The sequence below is a fragment of the Struthio camelus genome, chromosome 4 (genome assembly GCF_040807025.1).
Source record: "Struthio camelus isolate bStrCam1 chromosome 4, bStrCam1.hap1, whole genome shotgun sequence".
Taxonomy (NCBI): domain Eukaryota; kingdom Metazoa; phylum Chordata; class Aves; order Struthioniformes; family Struthionidae; genus Struthio; species Struthio camelus.
Genome location: NC_090945.1, coordinates 61,572,964 through 61,593,982, shown reverse-complemented (window position 1 = coordinate 61,593,982; position 21,019 = coordinate 61,572,964). Strand labels below are relative to the sequence as shown.

General features: G+C 35.3%; 1 protein-coding gene across 3 annotated transcripts in view; it reads right to left on the bottom strand.

Moving 5' to 3' along the window:
* Positions 1–1,751: 1,751 nt before the first annotated feature.
* The window catches only part of PDS5A (PDS5 cohesin associated factor A), a 98,904-nt gene continuing 79,636 nt past the window's right edge, over positions 1,752–21,019 (bottom strand). For all 3 annotated transcript variants that reach the window (XM_068943122.1, XM_068943123.1, XM_068943124.1), the window contains 14 exons: positions 20,781–20,904; positions 19,475–19,633; positions 19,153–19,221; positions 18,305–18,441; positions 17,471–17,594; positions 17,016–17,220; positions 16,285–16,399; positions 13,012–13,144; positions 12,301–12,420; positions 11,120–11,182; positions 8,769–8,914; positions 7,465–7,570; positions 4,669–5,021; positions 1,752–2,953 (listed from right to left, as the gene is read on the bottom strand). In XM_068943122.1, the coding sequence (XP_068799223.1) occupies positions 2,950–2,953; positions 4,669–5,021; positions 7,465–7,570; positions 8,769–8,914; positions 11,120–11,182; positions 12,301–12,420; positions 13,012–13,144; positions 16,285–16,399; positions 17,016–17,220; positions 17,471–17,594; positions 18,305–18,441; positions 19,153–19,221; positions 19,475–19,633; positions 20,781–20,904 (1,858 nt within the window). In that variant the 3' untranslated portion in view covers positions 1,752–2,949. The remainder of the gene's footprint in view (positions 2,954–4,668; positions 5,022–7,464; positions 7,571–8,768; positions 8,915–11,119; positions 11,183–12,300; positions 12,421–13,011; positions 13,145–16,284; positions 16,400–17,015; positions 17,221–17,470; positions 17,595–18,304; positions 18,442–19,152; positions 19,222–19,474; positions 19,634–20,780; positions 20,905–21,019) is intronic.

Genomic DNA, 21,019 nt, shown 5'->3' with positions numbered 1-21,019 from the left:
CTCTAAAATTTTAAAGCTTATCATCGCATACGCAATGAAAATTTGTAATGGATATTATTCTTGCTGTTTAAGAAATATACGGGTTCTCTCTAGAAAATATTATTTTGTCTAAAAACAACAATTCAGATTCAAGTCTGTGGAGTGGCTTAATTATCTAGATTATGAAGTATGTTTCCACAACAATACAACCTTTCTGTCCTACTGTTATGAGAACGATACATTCCTAGAATCAGAGGAAACAAAGAAGATGGGAACTTCAGATGATGAGAATTTAGCTCGAACTATATAACTCTGAATATAAAACTTCAAGACCTTAGAATATTCAAACTATTTTGTAAAATATTTTAAAATTCATATAAGTTAAGCACAAAATAAACATTTTCTTCTTTGGAAAAACTAGAGAGCAGGGAGACCAGGTTGAGAAATTCTGTATGTAGACTTGTCTGTGGCAAGTTCCACCAAAAGATCAGGCTTTTTCCTGTAGTTTGTATGCTGCATTTTTGCTTAGCCAATTATGTCCAGCATAATTTGCTACATGAATGCAGCAATTTTCTTTGGCCATCCTGATAATCAATGTATTAAAGTAACTTAAATGTTCTCTTAAAGAAAAACAGATAACAGAAAAAGTTAGCATGCAAAACTTGCATAATTCTGTGTTTGTAAATTAAAGACAACAGAAAGGCCATGCTCTGAGCTGGGCATTGGACCATAAGACCTCTAGAAATCCCTTCTAACCAAAATTATTCTAGGATGACTCCATGAATAATTTGACATTGGAACAATTTGACCGAAAACTGGAAAAAAAAAATCCATCAGCCACTTCATAAAAATGAAAGCTTTTTGAAACAATTCTGAATGAAAGATTTGCAAAATTTGTCAATTTTGGCTAGATTCCAAAGCACTGTTAGAGGCACACTACTGCCTAGCGCTACTAGCCTCCAGAGCTCTTAGCTACTAGAGCTGATTTCTAAAAGAGGGTTTTTTTGTTACAGTATTGTAACAAAAAGGCTTAAAATTTCTTTTAACAAGAACCAAAATGGCATATCTTTTGCATGAGGGAAGTATTTAAACAGAGAACCAAAAGGAAACTATATTATGATCAGCAAATCCAATTTGTGAAAGTATTTCAGTTTTAGAAATCAAAACCCTGATGGATATATGTGTAATTATTTGCTTTTTTTTTTTTTTTTTTTTTTTATCTCCCAGTATCCCTCTATCAAAAGCACTTAAAATCTTTAAGCCAAAGCATCTCATATTGCTTTAGCAAGAGAGTGGCATATATATCGCTCTGTGAAAAGAGCATATTTTTTTCTGTTACAGAGGAAAAATAGATGTAACACCAATTAAATACTGTATCTTGATATGAGAGAGACAACCATCTAGCTTAACAGCACCCAGATATGCCTAACCTATTTTATGATAGCAGGTAATCCTTAACTAATGTCAACAGAATCCAGCTATTCTACAATGTATCAAAAGATTTCCAGGAAACAATTTGCAGGGGAGAAATGGGAAACTGAGAAACAAAGTGACTTGTTCATCATCATTCTGCAGACCAACCCCCTTCTTCACACACTTTACAAAATAAAGCACCATAATATCAGCCAAAAATCTATCTTTTAAACTATGTAATAATCTGCATTACAGCTTATTTGCTCAATATAATATTTGTATGAATGCCCAAGACCACGTACAGGTACAGAGCAAATAGCTGTTTTAGGGAGAAAGATTAAAAAAAGGCAACTACCACGTGACACCTAGAAGCGTTTATTTTATGCAACAAACTTAAATATGATCATGTGTACATAAAAGTGTACACTGTATCTATGCTGAACAATGCCAGGAAACATAATATTGATGCAACAATCTTCTAAAATAAACATTAAAAAATGAGTCTGGACAGGAAGACAAAATGCAAAACAGACTTACTTCCAATCAGCACAATGCTTAAAATTGAGAGCAATCCTAAACGTTTCCAACTTTCCTTACAAAGCTGCCAAAGTCCAACTATTTTTAAAAATTGAATTTGTTTCTTTACATCAATAATAAAAATCTGGTGACAAAACATTATAAAATCAAATGCTGGACTGTCTTTACTCCTTTAAAATTTAGAATAATCCAACAGAACCGCGGGAGTAAAAACACTTAAAAGTGATATATGTTTTTATAAAACAAACATCAATATGTACATTTATTGCAAATTATATTAAACTAAAATGGAGGGAAAATTAAAAAATGAAATGTCTACTTGCGAATTAATAATAATTTTAAGTGATTACTTTCCCACTCTGATAAAAATCAGAAAGCAACATTTATAAAATTGCCACCACATGACTTTTCATAGCAGGGAACTGAAATCTGTACATCTTATTTTTGCAGAAAAGTAGGCAGGCAGAAAGAATTATACATAAAACAGTCTCCAAAAGTAAAGCAAAAAAAAAAATTTTGTGATTTTTTTTTTCCTCTAGTCTTGTTTAAAATCCATTCAGTAGACTTCTACTTTTTCTGTAAAACATGGGAATACCTGGCTCTAGGATCATGAATTTTCAATGTCAGTGTAAGGACCTCCTCTGACTTTCTTTAAAAAAAAAAATGCAGCATGAAAATTAATGGTGTAAATACACTTTTAAACTCCAGAACTCAGGAACTGGAATCAAGTGTTAAGCAATTTGCTTAATTATTGACTTTTCATAAAAAAAGTCTCTGGGGAAATAAGTACAGATGCTTTTAGCCTCTTTCTCAAGAGTTTCTGCTTTACATTTCCATTGAGAAGGATTAAATTCATGTGAAAGGGAAGCATAGTTTTCCTTCTGTTTACAGAGCTGAAAGCTGTGTTTTGAAGTAATTTCAGTTCCTGTACAGGAAATTTCTGAATCCTAGTTTTTGCAGAAGCTTGGAGCATGCCTTTATTTGGCCTTCATTTCCTCCCTTTGCGAGTGAGTTTTCTTTTTACCTTTTTGGAAGGAGAAAAGGAAAAAAAAAGTTAATCATAAGAATAAGGAAATTACAATTAATTCTGACTCAAAATCCTAATCCAATCTGTATTGTGTATATTTAAAGTCTTACACTATTTCTTTATACCTGTGACTTTTCTCTTCCAGCTATATCTTACATCTTCTCAACTATCATAGTATTAGTTCAATATAACTGCATTTCGTTATTGTATAACACAACTTTCGGATAAACTTGAAAATATACAAGTTGAATGAATAATAACTCAGCATAAAGAGAAATTTCTCCATAGCTTTCATTGGGATCAGAGAATAAGAATGGTAACTTGCTCTAAGTATTCTGTTACTCAGATTTATAACAGCATTGTGTGTGTCTTATTTAAAAGCAAGCAGTACTTCAAACGTTTACAGTAACTTGTACATTTCTACTTAAAAACAAAAAACTATCAGGTGTAGAGTTATTTTTACATATCTTTTTATAGAAGGAAGACAAGTTTATTTGACTCCCTATCCTATTAAGCTAGAATAAAAACACAGAAGTGTCCTATATAAAATGCCTGCTACACCTTAAGGAAGCCTCCCTCTTCTATCTCTGTGTCCTCAGTGTCTTCCTGGCTGCTCTCACAGGCTTTAAAAAGATCCATTGCATTTTGGGAATATCCTGGACTTGAGTCTATCTCCAACAGTGAATCTCCATCACTTCCAAGCACCTGGCTTCTGAAAAAACGTTAATATGGTTGTGGTATTTTTTTTTTTTTTTTCAAGAAACACTGAGGTCTTACATATTTCAAAGAAATTAACTGATACAAGTGGCTTATTTAAGGCTATGGATGGTATAGTTTATTATGAAAACTTATGAAGTATTAAAAAAAGCATTGCAAGGCAGTATACAAACACTATTCTCTTGAAAGACTGGACAGCTTACTAGTATATGAACCTTGCTGTGAGAGGAAATGGGAAATCATATTTGATCATGGTTCTCTACAAGATCTTCAATTTGACAAGATCTCTAGAAAAAATCTAGAGAGGAAATTACTCATACTTCCCTCAGATTAAATTGAGATTTCCTCCAGCACACCAGTTTCTGAGCTTACCTTACTGTTCTTCAACTTTGGACACTTTAATGCAAAAGTGATACAATAAGGGTCAGCTAAATTAATTTCTCAGTGTTTAGGTGCATTTGAGGTTTCATTATATTAGAAACCAAATCAACATATTAAAATATACATACATACATATAAAATTATAAATGCTGTTAATATTAACATTATGGCATTAAACAAGCATCAGACCCAGAATACCAGAAAAGAATTGCAAGTTATTCTTTTCATGAAAGACGGTCAATTTTCAAACCACTGTTACCAATGAACTAGAGCAGAGCAAAGCACTTGAATCCCTGTATACCTGGGATGAATGCACTGAAATACCCTCAACTCTTAGTACTTTTACACAGCAGTGCTAATAAGGGGAACTAGGATGTAATATACCAAAAATACCATTTGGTGAAGACAATTCAGCTAATTCTAGCTGCCCTGGTTGAAAAACAGAACGCAACAGAAACCATGATGGACCATGGTTTTTATTCTTATATAAACGCTTTGGTTTAATTATGCCCTTTAACCTATGCTAAATCTGTTATAATTGTAAATTCTGGGTCTATCTTGAGAGAAGAATGGCCCACCCCACTTTTTTTTTTTTTATTTTTTATTTTTTTTACCTTTGTAGATCAATTTGTCTCTGTGCTGCTGCTGGCTTTTTTGCTGTGTCTTGCTGTTTCGGTGCTTTGGCATTACCTGCTTCTAACCCTCCTGGATTTTCTTGACTGACTGCTGCCCTTTTCCTTCCCCTGACAGGTGGTTTACTTGTTTCCTCATTTTTTGCAGTGGTGCCCTGAGGTTCAGGTTTGGGTGGACGCCCTCTCCTGGTTTTTGCTGCGAGTGATGGCCCTGTTTCTTCTGCATTCTTTTCTTCTGTTTTTTGATGAATGTTCTCAGTTCCAGATGCTGTTGCCGTTCTTTTTTTCCCACGTTCAGTGCTGTTTCCTTGTGTAGCCTGATCAGAATTAATTTCCTATAAAAGAAAATCATTAAATGTGAAATAAAAAAAGAAAAAATTCCCAAAAGTAAACTGGAATTGTCACCTCCTTCTGATAGAAGCATGAGTTTATGAAACATACGTGTTGTTATAAACACATATCACATTGGCTTAGTTCTAATAAAGGATATTACTAAATGGGATATTTGACATTAACCTTGTAAAAGGATTTTCTGCACTACAGCTGTGTCATTTTAATATCTGTACTCAACATATATTTTCAGTTGCTTGGAAGTAAGATTAGAGTAAGACTAATAATCTAAGCTTCTCCCACAGTAGTCGTGCTGGACACCCTTCTGCCAGCCTCCAGGAGAGAGAATTGCAGAGCAAGAGGAATGACTGTGGTAAAGCAAATGATATTTACTTCAATAGATGCAAATTTTGAGGTTAAACTCCTGGGAAGATTCAGATTATAGAAACCCTAAATGCCATTAAAAGGAAAAAAGCAAGGCTTGGGGGGAACAAAGGGAGGAAGATCTGGACACAAGTAAAACCTACTGTCTTTCTTAATTCTTCCATGTTTAAATAGGTATGGCCTATGTGCATGTTCTCCCCAATACACTGAAGAAGGTAATGAAAGTGATTACATTTCATGAACCTGTGTCTGTATATGTGATAAGCAAAGGGTGGTGGCAATACCAACACTTTTCTACCCAGAAAAGTATTCATCTGGAGACAAAGAAGCAGCAATTGGATGCTGGACTTCCATTTGAGCAGGAGCAGAGGCTTCTGGGATAGTTTTCCAGGAAGAAGAGCAGAGAAAAAGGAGCATGGCTAGGATGACTTAACAATTTCAAACACGTTAGTTAAGACCATTCCCTAAGTGCTGTGCCTGAAGCAAGGACTTTTTTGTTAAATACTACCACTATTTCTTAAATGTTTATATAGAAGTCATGCAGTCTCTGTAATCCTTATTATTTTATCAGATTCATATGAAACATTTACAATTGCTATTGCTAGAAACATTACAGATGAATCATTCTCAAAATCTCAGCTAAAGTCAGGTTTCAAGAACTGAAAAAACATTTTTAAAGACTTATTTTTTAAATGCTTTGCCTAGCTTATCTAGCTTTTCAGAACTTCATTGGGGAGGAGAGAAGAATCGTACGGGTGAGATGTCAGAAAGATATCTTCTTCATTAGCTCATAGGTGTGTATATTGTGTGGATGTTATTTAAAGAGATTAAGAAAAAAAAAATCTAGCTTCTTTATGTGAAGATACAAATCCCAAACAAAATTTTTCTGGGCAACCTACTCCACTATTTATTTTTTCTCACAGTGAAGAACTGTGTTGTCTTATATCCAGATAGAATTTCCCCTCAAGCAACTCATCTTGTGCTGTAACCACGCAGCCTTGAGAAGAGAGTACCTTCATCTTCTCCATAACAACCTTTTAGACATTGGAAGACTATGATTACATCCTAAGCCTTCTCTTCTCTAGGCTGCACAAACCAAAGTCTTTCAACCTTTATATTCATATGTCAAGTTCTTGAACCTCTTAATCATCTTGGTGGCCCTCTGCTTGACTCTCTTCAATTTTTCTATGTCTCTGTTGAACTGAGGCGGACCAAAATTGGACACAGTATTTCATGTGTGGCCTCACAAGAGTTGAGCAGAGTGGGATATCCACACCCCTCACCCTGCTGGCTACCCTCTTGCTGATGCAGCTCGGGACCCGGGTTGCCCACACTGCTGCCAAGGCATACTGCTGGCTCACGTTCAGCTGGCTGTCCACCCCGACCCTTGGCTCTTCCTCAACAGAGCTGCACCCCAGCCAGGCAGATCTCAGCCTGCTGTACTGCTGCTTGGGTTTAATGTATCCCAAGTGCAGGACTTCACATTTATCTTTGTTAAACCTCATGCAATTATATGTTTTATGAGTTAAAAAATCACTATGCTTTAGGCATGGTCTTATGTCTCTAATGGAAGGGAAAAAACAGCACAGCAAAATTCTCAAACTGTAAATAATGTTTTGGTTGTGACACAATCCAAGAGACAGACATTAATTTAATGACACAGGACCACTTGCCATCTCCCCAGCAATAGCTTCAGTTAAAGACACAGGTGTCAACCTTCACTTTGACCTTCACTTTGAATCACCACCTTACTGTTATTTAAACTGGAAAAAAGATGGAATAAAAGTGGAATTTTTGGGGAATTTTATGAAAAAAGAGAAGGTCCTTTCTGATCTGCCTGAGCTTTTTTGAGCACGTTCTCTATTAATTTCTCTGGATACAGTAACCAGGAGTATTGAAACTAAGAGGTCTTTTTTGGGCTAAGGAAATGATACAATTACGTGAAATGAAATCAGTTATTACTGATTTTGCAGAGATCATCTAAGATGCAATGATATGTACTGAATAAATCCCCCACACCAAGCTAATTATAGAAATGAAGTCCACAAAACCCGCAAACCATACCTTGTTTTTCACAGGTTCTGTCTTTGCTGGTGTGACTGAAATAATCCTCACAGGATTTTCATCATTTTCGCTGACCCCGGTTTCTGATATATCTGAACTTTGTTCCCTGGTAGCACAATTAAAAACAAAAGACAACCAAAATATACAGAACAAAAACAACTAGAAGAAGTAAATGTAAAATTTTTCTTTTTTTTTTTTTTTTTAATATCAATGCAGACAGGCTAAATTATTAAGAAAGTTGTGTTACTTTGTGTTTACATTTTCTATCTCAGAACAGAACTGAAAGGGATTGCCTAGTCACTCAGCCCAGTCCCTCATCACAGGCACTATGCCACATAATATTTTTCACAAACTTAAGAGCCGTGCTCTAAGCAACGCTATGTTCTTCTTTTAGATAGGAAAGTCTGAAACTGATAAAGGTAGGGAGGAAGAATAAACACCAGGATCAGTAATGCTCAAGCTTCCAGTTAATTTACATAAAAGCATAATAGTTTAAAAAAGTAATTACAATATATCAGACCCACCTAAACCCTTTCCCACACACAGAACACATTCTCAGCTGAGAGATACTTCCCTTAGGCTTCATGAAAAGTAGCAAGTAGTCGATTTTATCTACTTTCCTTAATCTTTTATCTGATCCAGTCAATCAATTCCAAAACAAACTAAACTTAATCCTAAAATCTGAAAGTGTAAATTCTTTCTCCAGATTTATGAGAAACCAAACAACTCTTTGGATCCACAAGGAAAAGAACACTTACTACAAGAAAGGGAGAGTATTAAATTATATATTGCATCTTTCCACTGAGATCTTGATCCTCCTAAGTATGCTCTTTTTTATTGTTCTTTATCTTAAAAAGATTCAAATGTTTCAGCTATACCAAAAATATTTATTGTTACCAATCAAGATTAATCCTAATTTATACCTCACAAACGTTGTGTGTAGCGAAATCAGTTTAGTATTAACTATAACTGGTGTCTTCAATTTGTGTATTTTCTGATGCAAAAATACTACCACTATTAACCACCATAATTTCAGGACACTGTAGTGTCTCTTCTGTTATAGTCCGTATTGACTACAGGCAGGCATAAACAATACATTGTACCAAATTCTTGCCTAGTGAAGAAACAAAGATGGAGATTTGACCTACTATAAATACTGGACAAAGAATGACATCTCACTGTTCAAATTCAGACTGTAACAGTGACACACACACCAAATCATCTCGTATCCTAAAATGTGCAATTATCCTGGAGAACATGAAATTAAGAGCTGAGGAAAGAAGTCATCTTTCAAATGCCTGTACCTTGATCTGTTTCCTGCAGAAGAGCTCAGCTCAGAGTTCACACTGATATTGCTTCCAGTCTCTGATCCTGTGGTTCTAATATATGGTCTCCTTCCAGTAGCAGATAATGGTTTGTTTACTGTACCTAGTACACCAGTTGGTTTTGGCTAAAAGAAAATGGCTTAGTGTTAAAAATAGGAACTGTAGATATTTTTAAAATAAAAAAGTATTTCCTTGGATTTTCTAAAATACCTCTGGGATAACGAGGGTTAACAGCCTTATTCATAATGCCATCGATTTAGAGCTACAGGTCCCATCTTTACTTAAAAGATACAGTCTATCATACTTTTATATCTCATCAGTGAATGGCACTTTATGAATTGCCTTGCTGTCTCTCATGCTTTGAAGGGATATCAGCTATACAAGTCTCAACAAATGCCAGAATGGTAGAAAATATTAGGGGGCTAAAGGAGCGTGGCAACTTCCTGCAGTTGCAAAGCCTCTAAATCTGCAGAAGCAATGGTGTCTATGGCGAAAGAGATAAAAATGCTTTCCAAAACGTAATGCATAATTAGGTTCATTGCAACAGTAGGAAATGTGTACACTTTTCTTAAACTGTACAGAAAGCTGGTATAAAAATATTTATCTTAACACCATCTATTCTAGGGTTTTCTGATGCAGAGTCGGTAGTTTAGATCTTGCTATGGCTGGTGTCTGCTGACTGATTTGGTCAGGCTGGGTAGATAGTATGAAGAATTTTTTTATTTTGTCTCTTGAGATAAGTCAAGGAAGTTTTCATAACTGGCATGACATACTCCTCATGTAATTTTACATTTCCTCAGAGACTAAGTTAATTTCTTAAGATATTCTCACAAGAAGAAACAATTCCCCTGTGTGAAATTTAGGAGAGAGCAACCACAGATGCTGGATACCACTTTGCCAGCAAAGAAGCAACAATCTCATAGAAATGGCTTGTTACTCATCATCTGCTCAGTAGCTGCATCATCCTAGAAGCTAATACTGCACAAAATTTACTTAAATATATTATTCTTATACATACATGTTTTATTTGCACAATTTACTGAGTAATTAAAAAGTAGGAAACATTTGGTGCAACTAGAAGGAGAAAGAAAACATTTAAGAGAGAAAAGTGAGTGCTTCTTCACATTGCAGGTTGTGAACTTTTGGCACCTATTGCCACAAGAGGTTGTGAAGGCAGAGTATCAGCAGGTTCAAAACAAGAGCACACAAATTCATGCACAAGTCCATAAACAGATATAAAAACCAACAGGAAGAGATGCAGAGAGTCTAACATCCCAATAGAAAAATCACAAATGCTGGCAAGTACTAGAAGGAAAAGTGGTAGAAAGTGCTAGATTTGCACGCTCTCCCAAATCATGTTGTTTTGGCCTCTCTGTAAAGAGAATACCAGACCAAAAGGACCACTGGCCTGACTGAATGGTGTATCCTAATACGAAATGGAAGTAGACAGAAAATAAAGCAAGTGTCTGTGCATGCTATTAGAGCATGGAATAAATGTTCATTTTTCCATGACAGTGAAAACTGCTTAAATGATATTACCTTTGTAAGGGAACTCCCTTCCAATATAATTGTATTTTAACGGGATGCATGAGAAAAGCCTGTCTTAAGTTAGCAACATTTTTTAGCTACAACACAGCTTCAGCCTAATTTGCTGAATGCCTTCTCAAAGGAGAAACGCAGTCCGGTTTATACAACCGCCAAACTTGCTTCAGAGTTACAAATGTTTCATTAATCATCTTTGAACACCATCAAAGGTGAAACAGTTTTAGCAGAAGACCTTTTTCTGATTCAGATAGGTGTGGGCCCCTGAGCTGCCTTTCACCCCCACCACAATGTTGGCCGTGCATAAATACTGATCTTCTTCAGACAATAAAAATCAGATGGATTAATTCTGCCGAAACCGCTAGTCTGGTTTTTGTCGACACAGATTACAAAGCATTTCATGGGGGGAGCATGTAAGCACGAAGCAAGGAGGGGCAGGGGAGCAGAACTGATTCTGCCAACTGAGCAAATGTCACACACATGAACCGCTCTGATAGCGGAGCCTTTCTGTAGAGGAGAAAAAACAGGGAGGAGCAGCAACTTTAAATGAAATGGTTATTTACAGAGTGATCCTCTGTCTCTACCCTTACCAAATAGTATGTGGAGTTAAAAGTCTTAATAAAGCCAGCAAATAAAAAAAAAATGTACATTTATGACTATTTGGAACTACAATTTGTTATAAACAAACTAATGCCATCTGTGTTATGATTTGTTTAAAAACTAAAAATAACATTCAAAAATTTGCACACAATGCTCAATCAAAAGAATAACTTGTCAAAATACGGTACCTTTCCTGTTAAAAGGAGAACCCTTGTCTCTTCCGAAATGTAATTCCTGTCATTGCAGAAATCCTACATTAAAAAAAAAAAAAATCAATTTGTATTTGTTGTCTCAATCTTACTATTGTTTTTAAACATACCTGAATGATTTCTCAACTCAGATGCTACTATCAAGTGCCACAAGAGCTTTCAGACTGTAAAATCTTCTGCTGATAAATGAATCTTAAGCTAATAAAGATAATTCAAACTAGCATTTCAAAAGAGATTTGTACTGAGCATTATTGAATGGCAGTATGACATACTTGAATTTGGGATTCTTATTTTTTCTTTTTGAATTACATAAGTTATTTAAAATGAAGTAAAATTGACCTCCCTATTGTGTCACTTGCATCTTTCTATTGGAAGTCCAAAGAGAAGAAAATAGGTGTTGTTTTCTCTAAACAAACTGTAAGTTCCTAGTTGCTTTGACTACAGAAGATACAGACCAAAACATTAAATCAGGATGCAAATAGCCTTTACAGGTACCAGTTCCCTGTCTCCACTGCATCTGCCATTTCATAATTAAATAAGAAACTATATTTTGCATGCACAAATAGACACTGGAAGGGCTGTTAACTAACTGTCTAAGATAGTAAATACATGAAATATATTCTTTAGTACAACCAAAACAGCAGGGCTAGTCTGGACAGCTAATTTGATTCCACTGTAAAAGCGTGTCCCGTAAATAACAGTAGCGCAATTGATGACAGTAGAGTTGTACTCACCAAGGCTAAGTAATAAGAGGACTGACTTGTATGCTGAACAAAGTAGCCAAACAGTAATCCACATATATAAACATATGAAGCATAATATCAAAAAAAAATTTCCTTTTTGTCTGCTTTGCATTATAATTCATCTATACTTTCACAGCTGCACTTGTAAGATGCTCTGGGGAAATGATCTAGCAATATCAGTTAAAATATTGATATTTATGCTAATTAGCTCTCACCTCGTTACAAATATTTCTGGTACATGCTCATGAGAGAGATAGATGGCATAGGATACAGCTGATGCTAAAAAACTATATTCCTGAGGATAAAATGTATGCATATTCCCACTCATCATTTGATGTTACGAGATAATCAACTCTCAATTATAAAAATCAAAGTATATCCTCTTAGTATTTTTGGAAACTGAATTAATAAATGTACCTTTTCAGGTTGTGTAAAAAATTTGGTAGGCAACACAGGGTCCTTCGGTGAATCTGCATTGCACAAAGCACTTTTGCTGTTGATTACACACAGTGCTACATCACATACTGTATAAAGTTTCTGGGGGAAAAAAAAGGAAAGTGAATAGGAATTACTTGTTGTTTTTATAGGTGTTCAGATACTGTACTCTAAAAAGTATCATCTGTGTGCAAAAATAACCACCACTGAGGATCATTAACCATACTGCTGGCTCTTCAAACACTTACAGAAGTCCCCATTGTTCACACCATACCATTTAGTAAGAACTAAAAAATATTTTACGTGCTTATGCTGCATTCAAGTTTCTCACCTTTACTAGAATCTAACAGGCTTAACGGTACATCATACTTTACAGTATTTCCCTCAACAGCAGAAACTTCTTGTGTCGGGAAATTAGACAGCTGAAGTTACAATGAGGCAGTCAAACAGTGAGCAACAGAACTATTTAACAAATTTTGTTTATTTAACTGTTAAGTACTTTGTGCCGGTTAAGGTCAGCAAGTTTCTGAAAGAATGAGATTGGTAACAGACAGACAATGCTTGCAATTAACACTGTCTCTAAAAGACAATAAAAACATCTGAGCTGGTGCTTTCAAGATTCCTGCAAATCCTGTTCAGCGACTGCTTGTGAAACCCTTACCCCGTCACCCTTATCTGAATCCCATTTCTTACTTCATTGGCCTTTGGCTCATCAGGAGACTGAGCATCTCGGGTAAGCTTGATGTTTTCTGCCATCTTTTTCATGAAGGCATGGCTATTGTTCTCATTCTTTGTCATTAAAACTTCAAGCATGAACCACAAGCACCTAAGAAGCCATAAAACCATGCACAGTTACATTCCAGCTTTTATAATGTGGTTCCCACATACAGCAGTATGTTAAAAACTTCTGTCAGTTGTACTATCTTTTTCTTAAACCACAGTCAATTCGAAGATACTAGGAAAAAATCCCATCATCCAAAGATGTAAGTACAGCCTAAACCTTTGATACAAATGGAATCTCCACTGTACTCTTTAGAATAAATCCGCCAAATCAGTGTGCTTCTCTATTAGGTCTGGAGACACTGCCCAACCTATCAATATTTTTCTCTTCCAAAAAATTCTGGTGCTGCCACGTACTAGATGAAACGGTGTAATCACTTCCTTGGGTTATACCTACGTTCAACACCTACAGTCAACAATGTACTGTGGCCACACTCAAAAAACAGGCTTAAACAAATTATACTGCCCCTAGACTGCTACCCTCAGACAGTGGTTTAATGCTGTAACTCATGTACTGGAGGATCCAAAAGCGAACAGGATCAATCTTACTAATGGCTCATACAAGAGGAAAAGGAGTCCTTACAGTTAGATATAATGGAATTAGCTTTTCCAGTTTTCTTTCTTTACGTCTAGTTTATTTACAGGGACAATACATTATATTTTGACTAAAAAATTGTTTTAAGACTTTTTCAATTATAGTATAAAATACAATTTGCTCCACGCTATCATTTGTTATTAAGCTTCAGAACTGCAAGCGTGTAGAGGGTCAACAACAGTTGTAATATGATAAAATACTTCTTAGCTGGGGCAGATACTTGGGTGGGTCTGTGAAAAGTAAACTTTGCCAGTACCTAATTTAATTCTGAAGCTCCAGAAGAGAGAATACGTGCAGAAAGCCTAATACAGAACTAGAAAAACAGGATGACTGAATATTAGATTTCTTTGTCCACAAAACCCCCAATCTTTCCAACTGATACAAACTGAAGAGTGTAACATCAGGGACGAGGGGATATTTCTTTCAAAAGTTCAAAGTAGAAGAAGGGTGTGCTTCATCAAAACATTTGGATAGTTATTTGATGTTCAATTAAAATAAGATGTCTGAATTTTGACTTGCATCCAAGAGCTACAAAAGCTAAGTAAATATATGTATTCTGTACCTTTACATCCCTCTATCCACTATTCTCAAAAAGTTAAATAGGACAAACGCAGGACCTTTAGCATACCGCACTGACCAGTTTCTGCAAAGCTCTGTGCTGTCTATTGAAGATTTAAAAAAAGGTAGCAAACTATTTAGGACATGTTTTACTCTGGTAATTCCAGGCAACACATGTCAAATTTAATAGCTGCATCTCCACACTAAGTCAACAAATCATTATCATCCCTGAACAAGAGCTTTCTAGAACCACAGTTGGATTTCATGTACGTAAACATGCACCTAGAAGAACACAAACACATAACAATAAATTCATTCCCTGTATGCATTTCAATATTCTTAGGAATATGAGTTCAGAAGGAAAAGACATTGTCTCAAGATTAAAACAAACAAACAAAACCCAAACCACAAGCTTAAAAGATCTCATAAGAATAAATATCACAGATTATGGTTGCTAAGCACTTATTTACATTATGCCATTGTATCTAGGCCACACAAAACCAGGATGAACTGGGGAGATACAGCTACAAAACACACTGCCAGTCTGCTTCTCCAAGGTTGCAAATATCTATGTTAACACTTTAAAGTGAACAACATGACTCTCAGAATTCTTGAAAGAAACTTTCTGTAACGTTATAAGAGAAAAACGTTTTGCATTTATCTCAGGAGACTCTTCAGAGATGTATTCCTGCCAAAATTCCTGTCTAGGGTATTTCTTTCTTTGGAGCAGTCCTCTCCGACCAGTTCAGCCAGCCTGTGATGATCTTGAGGGAAGAAACCTGACAACCAAGGAGAGCGATGCAAAGGGCACCCCAAAAAGCACACTTCAGAGAAAGTTTTAACAACTGACAGTCAGAACCTGTCACTGTTTTCTCCACCCATTCTGGATAAAACAGTAAAGTACACATTGGAGCACTTTGGGATGTTGCCAGGTACGCAGAGTCCTGGGACAAAAAGCAGACGTGGTGCTTGGGCAATAAATCTTTTTTGCTTCCAGGTTCTGAACAGGTGCAAGTCCAGTTACTCAGAAATAAGAAAAAATGAAGCTTTTTATTTATTCTTTTAACAAAATAATCAGGCCCTAACTCTTTTAGGTGAAGATGCAAAAAGAAAGAGATGTGAACTGGTCTATTCATACCCAGAATGTACTGATGTACTGCTTTTCTATTAACGCAGCATATGGTAATACATGTGTTTGTGATGCATCGTTATACGTGCTTTTGTAGTTCCAAAACAACAGATCTTACAGTTCCACCAAAAATGAATACAAGAGAAAAACAAAACACTAAAAGCACAGCTGGCGGGATGCTTTAACTTTTTTTTTTTTTTTTTTTTAAAACGGTAACTTCATTATGAGACAGAAAGGAATACAAAAGTTGTGCTTTAGGTAGGAAAGATTATTTGAGATGTACAAGAAGGAAACAAATTGGAAACAGCACAGAACAAACTTCTGTTGAGAAAGATCGGTGCACAATAATATGTACTGAATACATTAAGAAGCACTAAACTTGCACTGCATACAAAAGTAGAAACGATAAGTCAGCAGCAATCTTAAAATTAATTCTGGTAGGTTTGCACAGAGAAAAATAATTAATTTTCAAAGAAGCAGGACTCTGATCCAGCATCAATGGCATTATGATTTTAAGTTTGGGGTAAGTGTTGGATTTTCTAAGTTCCAAAACGTTTGAGTTGACATTACTTGGTATCTCTAAATGCGTTCGAAAGTTCTACAGATATTGCTAGGCAAAAATAAAAGAATCTAAAATCATTACTGTAGTTTAAAAGAAGCCTAGAAAATTCATTATTTTCATACACTGAGACCTGATCTGTAGATCACCTTTTGGGCTTTCGGAATATGTTGCTAAGCAGTTGCTGATGCTTTCTTCCCTTGGTTAAAGTGTTACATGTTTCCAAGAACACTGTTTTACAAAATATTGTTGAGAAAACAAGAGCTCCTCTTCCTAATCACATTTTTCCAAGCACACAAAAATTTTCCCCCAGCAACAACAAACCTGGACTTATTTGACACTTACTCTTTGACATCACGAAGCTGATCAACATCCTGAGGTTTTGTGAAATCTGGATCGTGTGCCAGTAAGTGAATCATATATGGTACCACATATTCAGGCAGCAAGGATAGCAACTTTTCTACAGTAATAAGCAAAACATCATAAACAAACTGTCTTGCACACACATGAACAGATCAAGAAATACTGTTTCCAAGTATTATTTTTTCAAATATGAAATGTAAAACTTGGGATAGACTTGCAGTGTTTTCTTATAAATTTTACTTCTAATGAATCATGAAAAATAAATGAATGATTTTTACTAGTACAAGACTACCTGGTCTTACTCCAGAAAGAAAGTGCAGAATAAAAATATTAGAAAACAAAAATATCAGAATATTAATAATATTTAAAATATTAAACATCAAAAAATATCAGAAAACAAAATCTCATTTTGCGAGGAAGACAAAGCACATATCACAATAGCTACCAAAATAATAGCATTGTATTTATTCTGAGCATGTACACAGGCAGATATATACATATATAATTCTCAGCAGTGTACAGAAAATAATGTTACGGTTAATGCTAATGCTAAGTAAATTAAGATTTTCAATTTGATTAATATAAAGATGAGGAAACAAATTACATTTATTTATTTATTTTTAACAAAAGCAATTTGCTCAAGTCTTAATGATTACTCATTGCAGTTTACTTTTCAACTATTATATTCTTAACAATTTTACTGAAATACTAACCATTAGCCATGGGATTCTGCTTAATATATTCTCTTCGTATACTGATGTTTTTGAGCAAACACTGTCTGGCATGTGCTCTTCTCTCTTTCACAGGGTCTTTGGCACACAAAGCGAAGATTGCCATATATTCCAAAGGGAGCAGTAATTTCACAAGTGCCTTATGCAGTTTCTGGGCAAATATCTGCCTCACTTGGTAGCACTCATCCTATAGCAAAACAAAACATAAGAGTGCAACCACAAAAATCTTAAGTCTTTAATAAAAGGACTCAATCTGGAATTATGAGGTGGCACGTTTTAAACAAATCAACAGGTGCAGTACCGTATTTGAAGTCTTAAGAATTTTTCTGAAAGTTGCAGTGCAGAATAGAAAATAAAAAACATAAGGAAAAGTTCAGATGGAAGGACTCTGAACTCAATTAATTAAGAGTCACTGTAATTCAAAAGCAGTCACTTACATTAATGACAAGTGCACAGAGCTGGAACTGTTCTGGGGTAATTATTTCATGGTAACAGGGTTCCTGTGCGAGCTTCATTATTGCACTACCAGCAGCTAATCGCAGTCGAGACATATCAGATTTACTGTACAAATGTAAGAAAAAGCCCCAAGCTTAAATTACTTGTATATCACAGTTTCTTCTTTTTACAAGATCATTCAATGAGCAATTTATTTTTTCTCCAACAATCAGATCTCATTTCTGTGGCTTCAGATCAAGTTAAATTTTCACAAGATGTAGTTGGGTTAGTAAGGGGCTATGCTTTCCCCTGCATAACTTCAGTCCAGCACAACGGTGAAATGAGAAGAGTCACATTTCTTTGCTTTCATATTACTGTCTAAATCAACTCCTAAAGCAACATTTATGCCACAGATTTTCTCTTTCTCTCTCTCACCCTCTGAGATGACATGCAAAGTAACCTCACTGTTGAAACGAAGAAGCTCCACCCAAAGCTGCCCCACTCCTAAGTGTGTTGAATCTGATCTGTCTGGTGCTTTCAAAGATACCCCTGAAGGTTTTTTACTCTCTGAAAGGTCTTTTACTATCAAGATATCTACAAGGTTCTGAGTTAGACTATTGCAAGCAAGCAAATTGCAATAAAGAGGGAGTATCAAGTGTTTTTTTTATACATGCCATTTCAACCCTAAAATTAAAACTCCAGTCAAATCTGTTCTCTGCCATCCCATTAGCCAACACTGCGTTTATCTCAAAATTCTACAAAAGCTCTGAAAGGATTAACGTTTACTGAAATTCTACGATAAATTTGATAGAAGTCTGAAATGAACAATATCTGACCTGATTCTCTTCTGTTCTGTCAAGTCTCCTTCACTGACAAGCATAGCTGATAATAACCGGAGTGTGGAATTTGCAGATTTTGACTGGTTGTTTTTCATACCCAAGAGCCAGCGTACCAAAAGTTTAATTGCTTGCACCTGTTAAAGATCAACAAATACAAATAAATGATGCTCTTACTACCTAAAGTTGATAAATCACTAAACCTACTGCTGTCAAACTGAGATACTGACTTATCAGAGTTCATGTATTTTTAAAGGAACAGAATGAAGCAGTAAATATTTACAGAATGAAGAAGTAAGCAGTAGTCTTTGGGAGATCATGATATTTCAACTATGGTTCAGTGTCTTCTCACAAGTACATCTAGAGGCTGTGGGATACTTGTTTCATGATTAAAAATATGAGTAACTAGATAAACATTCCTAGATGGTCATAATTAGATGGCCATCTAGATTCACAGTATGGCCATAATTAGAGTCACAGTAAATAGCCTATAAGGATGAATGAAGAAATTTCATCAGGGTCTCCATATATTTCAAATGTGTTTACAGTCAGTAAAGTCAAATTACCTTTCTTGTAAGAAAAAACAGCGAAGTAATCATCTTCTTTAATGAATCTTTTAATTTTCTCAACGTTCAACATACTTAACATCTGTACATGAAGATCTCAAAATACATAGTTTTCACCAGCTCTATAAGCATGTGTATAATCCACATAGACGGCATATATTCTAAAGAGACTAACAATACAAAAGTACTCAAAAGAATTTATCTTAATATTCTCTATTGTGTGACCTGGAAAAAAACTAATTTTTAAATTATATATGTTATTATTGATAGCAAACCATTCACCTTTGCTAGAACTTCTGGAGAAACCTCTTCATCTGGAGACCACAATTTTCCATTTTTCTCACCTGTTGACTACAGATACTCATATAAGTTTAAGAACTGGTTCAACCTATACATAAAATGTAGGGCTAGGAATGGAAGTAAGTTAAGGACTTCCTTCCACACAAATGATCTTTTGTAATGCAATGCCACCATACCGACCACCATATTTACAGAACATTCCTTTATTGACCCATTTAACAAAAAACAGCTCTATTCCCCACACGCAGAAAATAACCAACTAACAGAATAGTAAAGACTAAAGAAACAAACAAAAATATCTTACCCTGTCGTTCATTAGGAGATCTTTCACGATGAAATTTGCAACAACAGATTTCATTGGAGAAGCAAACTGGTCTGGGGCCAACATAGAAATATGACCCAATGAGACTAACGGAGTTATAAGTTGTTCTGGTACATCAGCATTCAAACTTCTACTAAGAGGCTGAGGAAAAAAAAAATAAATTCAAAATGAACTATACATTAGCAACTCAGCACACTTAAAAATAGCTTATTTGACTGCTGGATTGCTGATGTGTTTCACAGCCTTCCATAATAATTAATAAAATTAGCAAAACAAATTGGAGAAAGGGTGCAATTTCCTAGTTAACAAAGTAACCAACAATCTCTCGTGAGATAAGGGCAAAACAATTTTATATTCTCTTCTTTAACAGTGAGGCACGGTGAAACCTGCAGGACATGGGAAAAAACCTCAGGCTCAATTCTATTCATGAGTTGTGAAAACGTGAATCATAATTACAAACAGTACAGGTAAAAACTTGGAAACAACTAAGGACTTTTCTATCAGTGATCAGCATTTCCCGTCTAGATAGCAGCTACCGGATAATTCTGTGCTGCTGTATTACTCAGCATCCACACATTATCTTCTGATAGTAGGGAGGGAACATGAACTTGCACTCCCACAGAAGTTAAAGCAATGAGATCAGCCTCTAAGTTTAATCCAAACATCTTCATGCTTCTGAACTACACATAGGTTCAAAGATAGCCAAGATGAAAAATGCAAGATGTTTTTACAAGTGTAGGTTAATAATGTTAGTATATAAAGATTACAGTGAAAATAACCTTTTCTTCTCTGTATAAGGTGACTTTTTGTTTTACAACTTGTCTAAGCAAGGAAGTGAGCAGCAAGCCAATGCTTGAGCTTACAGCAGCTTAGTTACTCTGCACTAACTTCCTTCATGAGAAGGTGCTGTATGCGCAGAGTTTTAAGAATGGTAATTCAATACAGTTTGAAAGCAGAGAATGCTCTCTCTCATTTAGTACCTGCTATATGTGTCCACATGGGAGTTTGTGTGGATCCTTCCACCACAGTTTCCAACAACTTTTCCCATGCAGACAAAAAGGAGTACCTTATATATCAGACACCATAACACTATAATACCAGAACTCTAAGAAACAGAAATATTAGTAATTTGTTATTGCAAAATGACTTATCTCAACTGCTATGCACCTGTAGGCTTCCTTACCTAATAAATGCCAACTGTTAATTAAAATATGAATTCAATTAATGTTAATCACTAGTCTCAGTTAAGACCAGAAACAAACCTGAAAACCAATAAAGCAAAACATACCTCAAAGATCTGTGCAAGTTGCACTTCTTTATTTGAAAATATGGCATGTATACAGTGAACAGCTTGTTTTGCCTGGTGAGGAGTGCCTCTTTTTGCTTTCTGATGCAAAATTGGAATTAGTGTTCTGTGAACATTAAACAAAATACTTCAAAATATAATTTGCAATCTACAAAAATATAGTTCTTCTTGTATACAGATCTCTCCTTACAGGATTACAATCTTATCAGCATTCCTTTGAA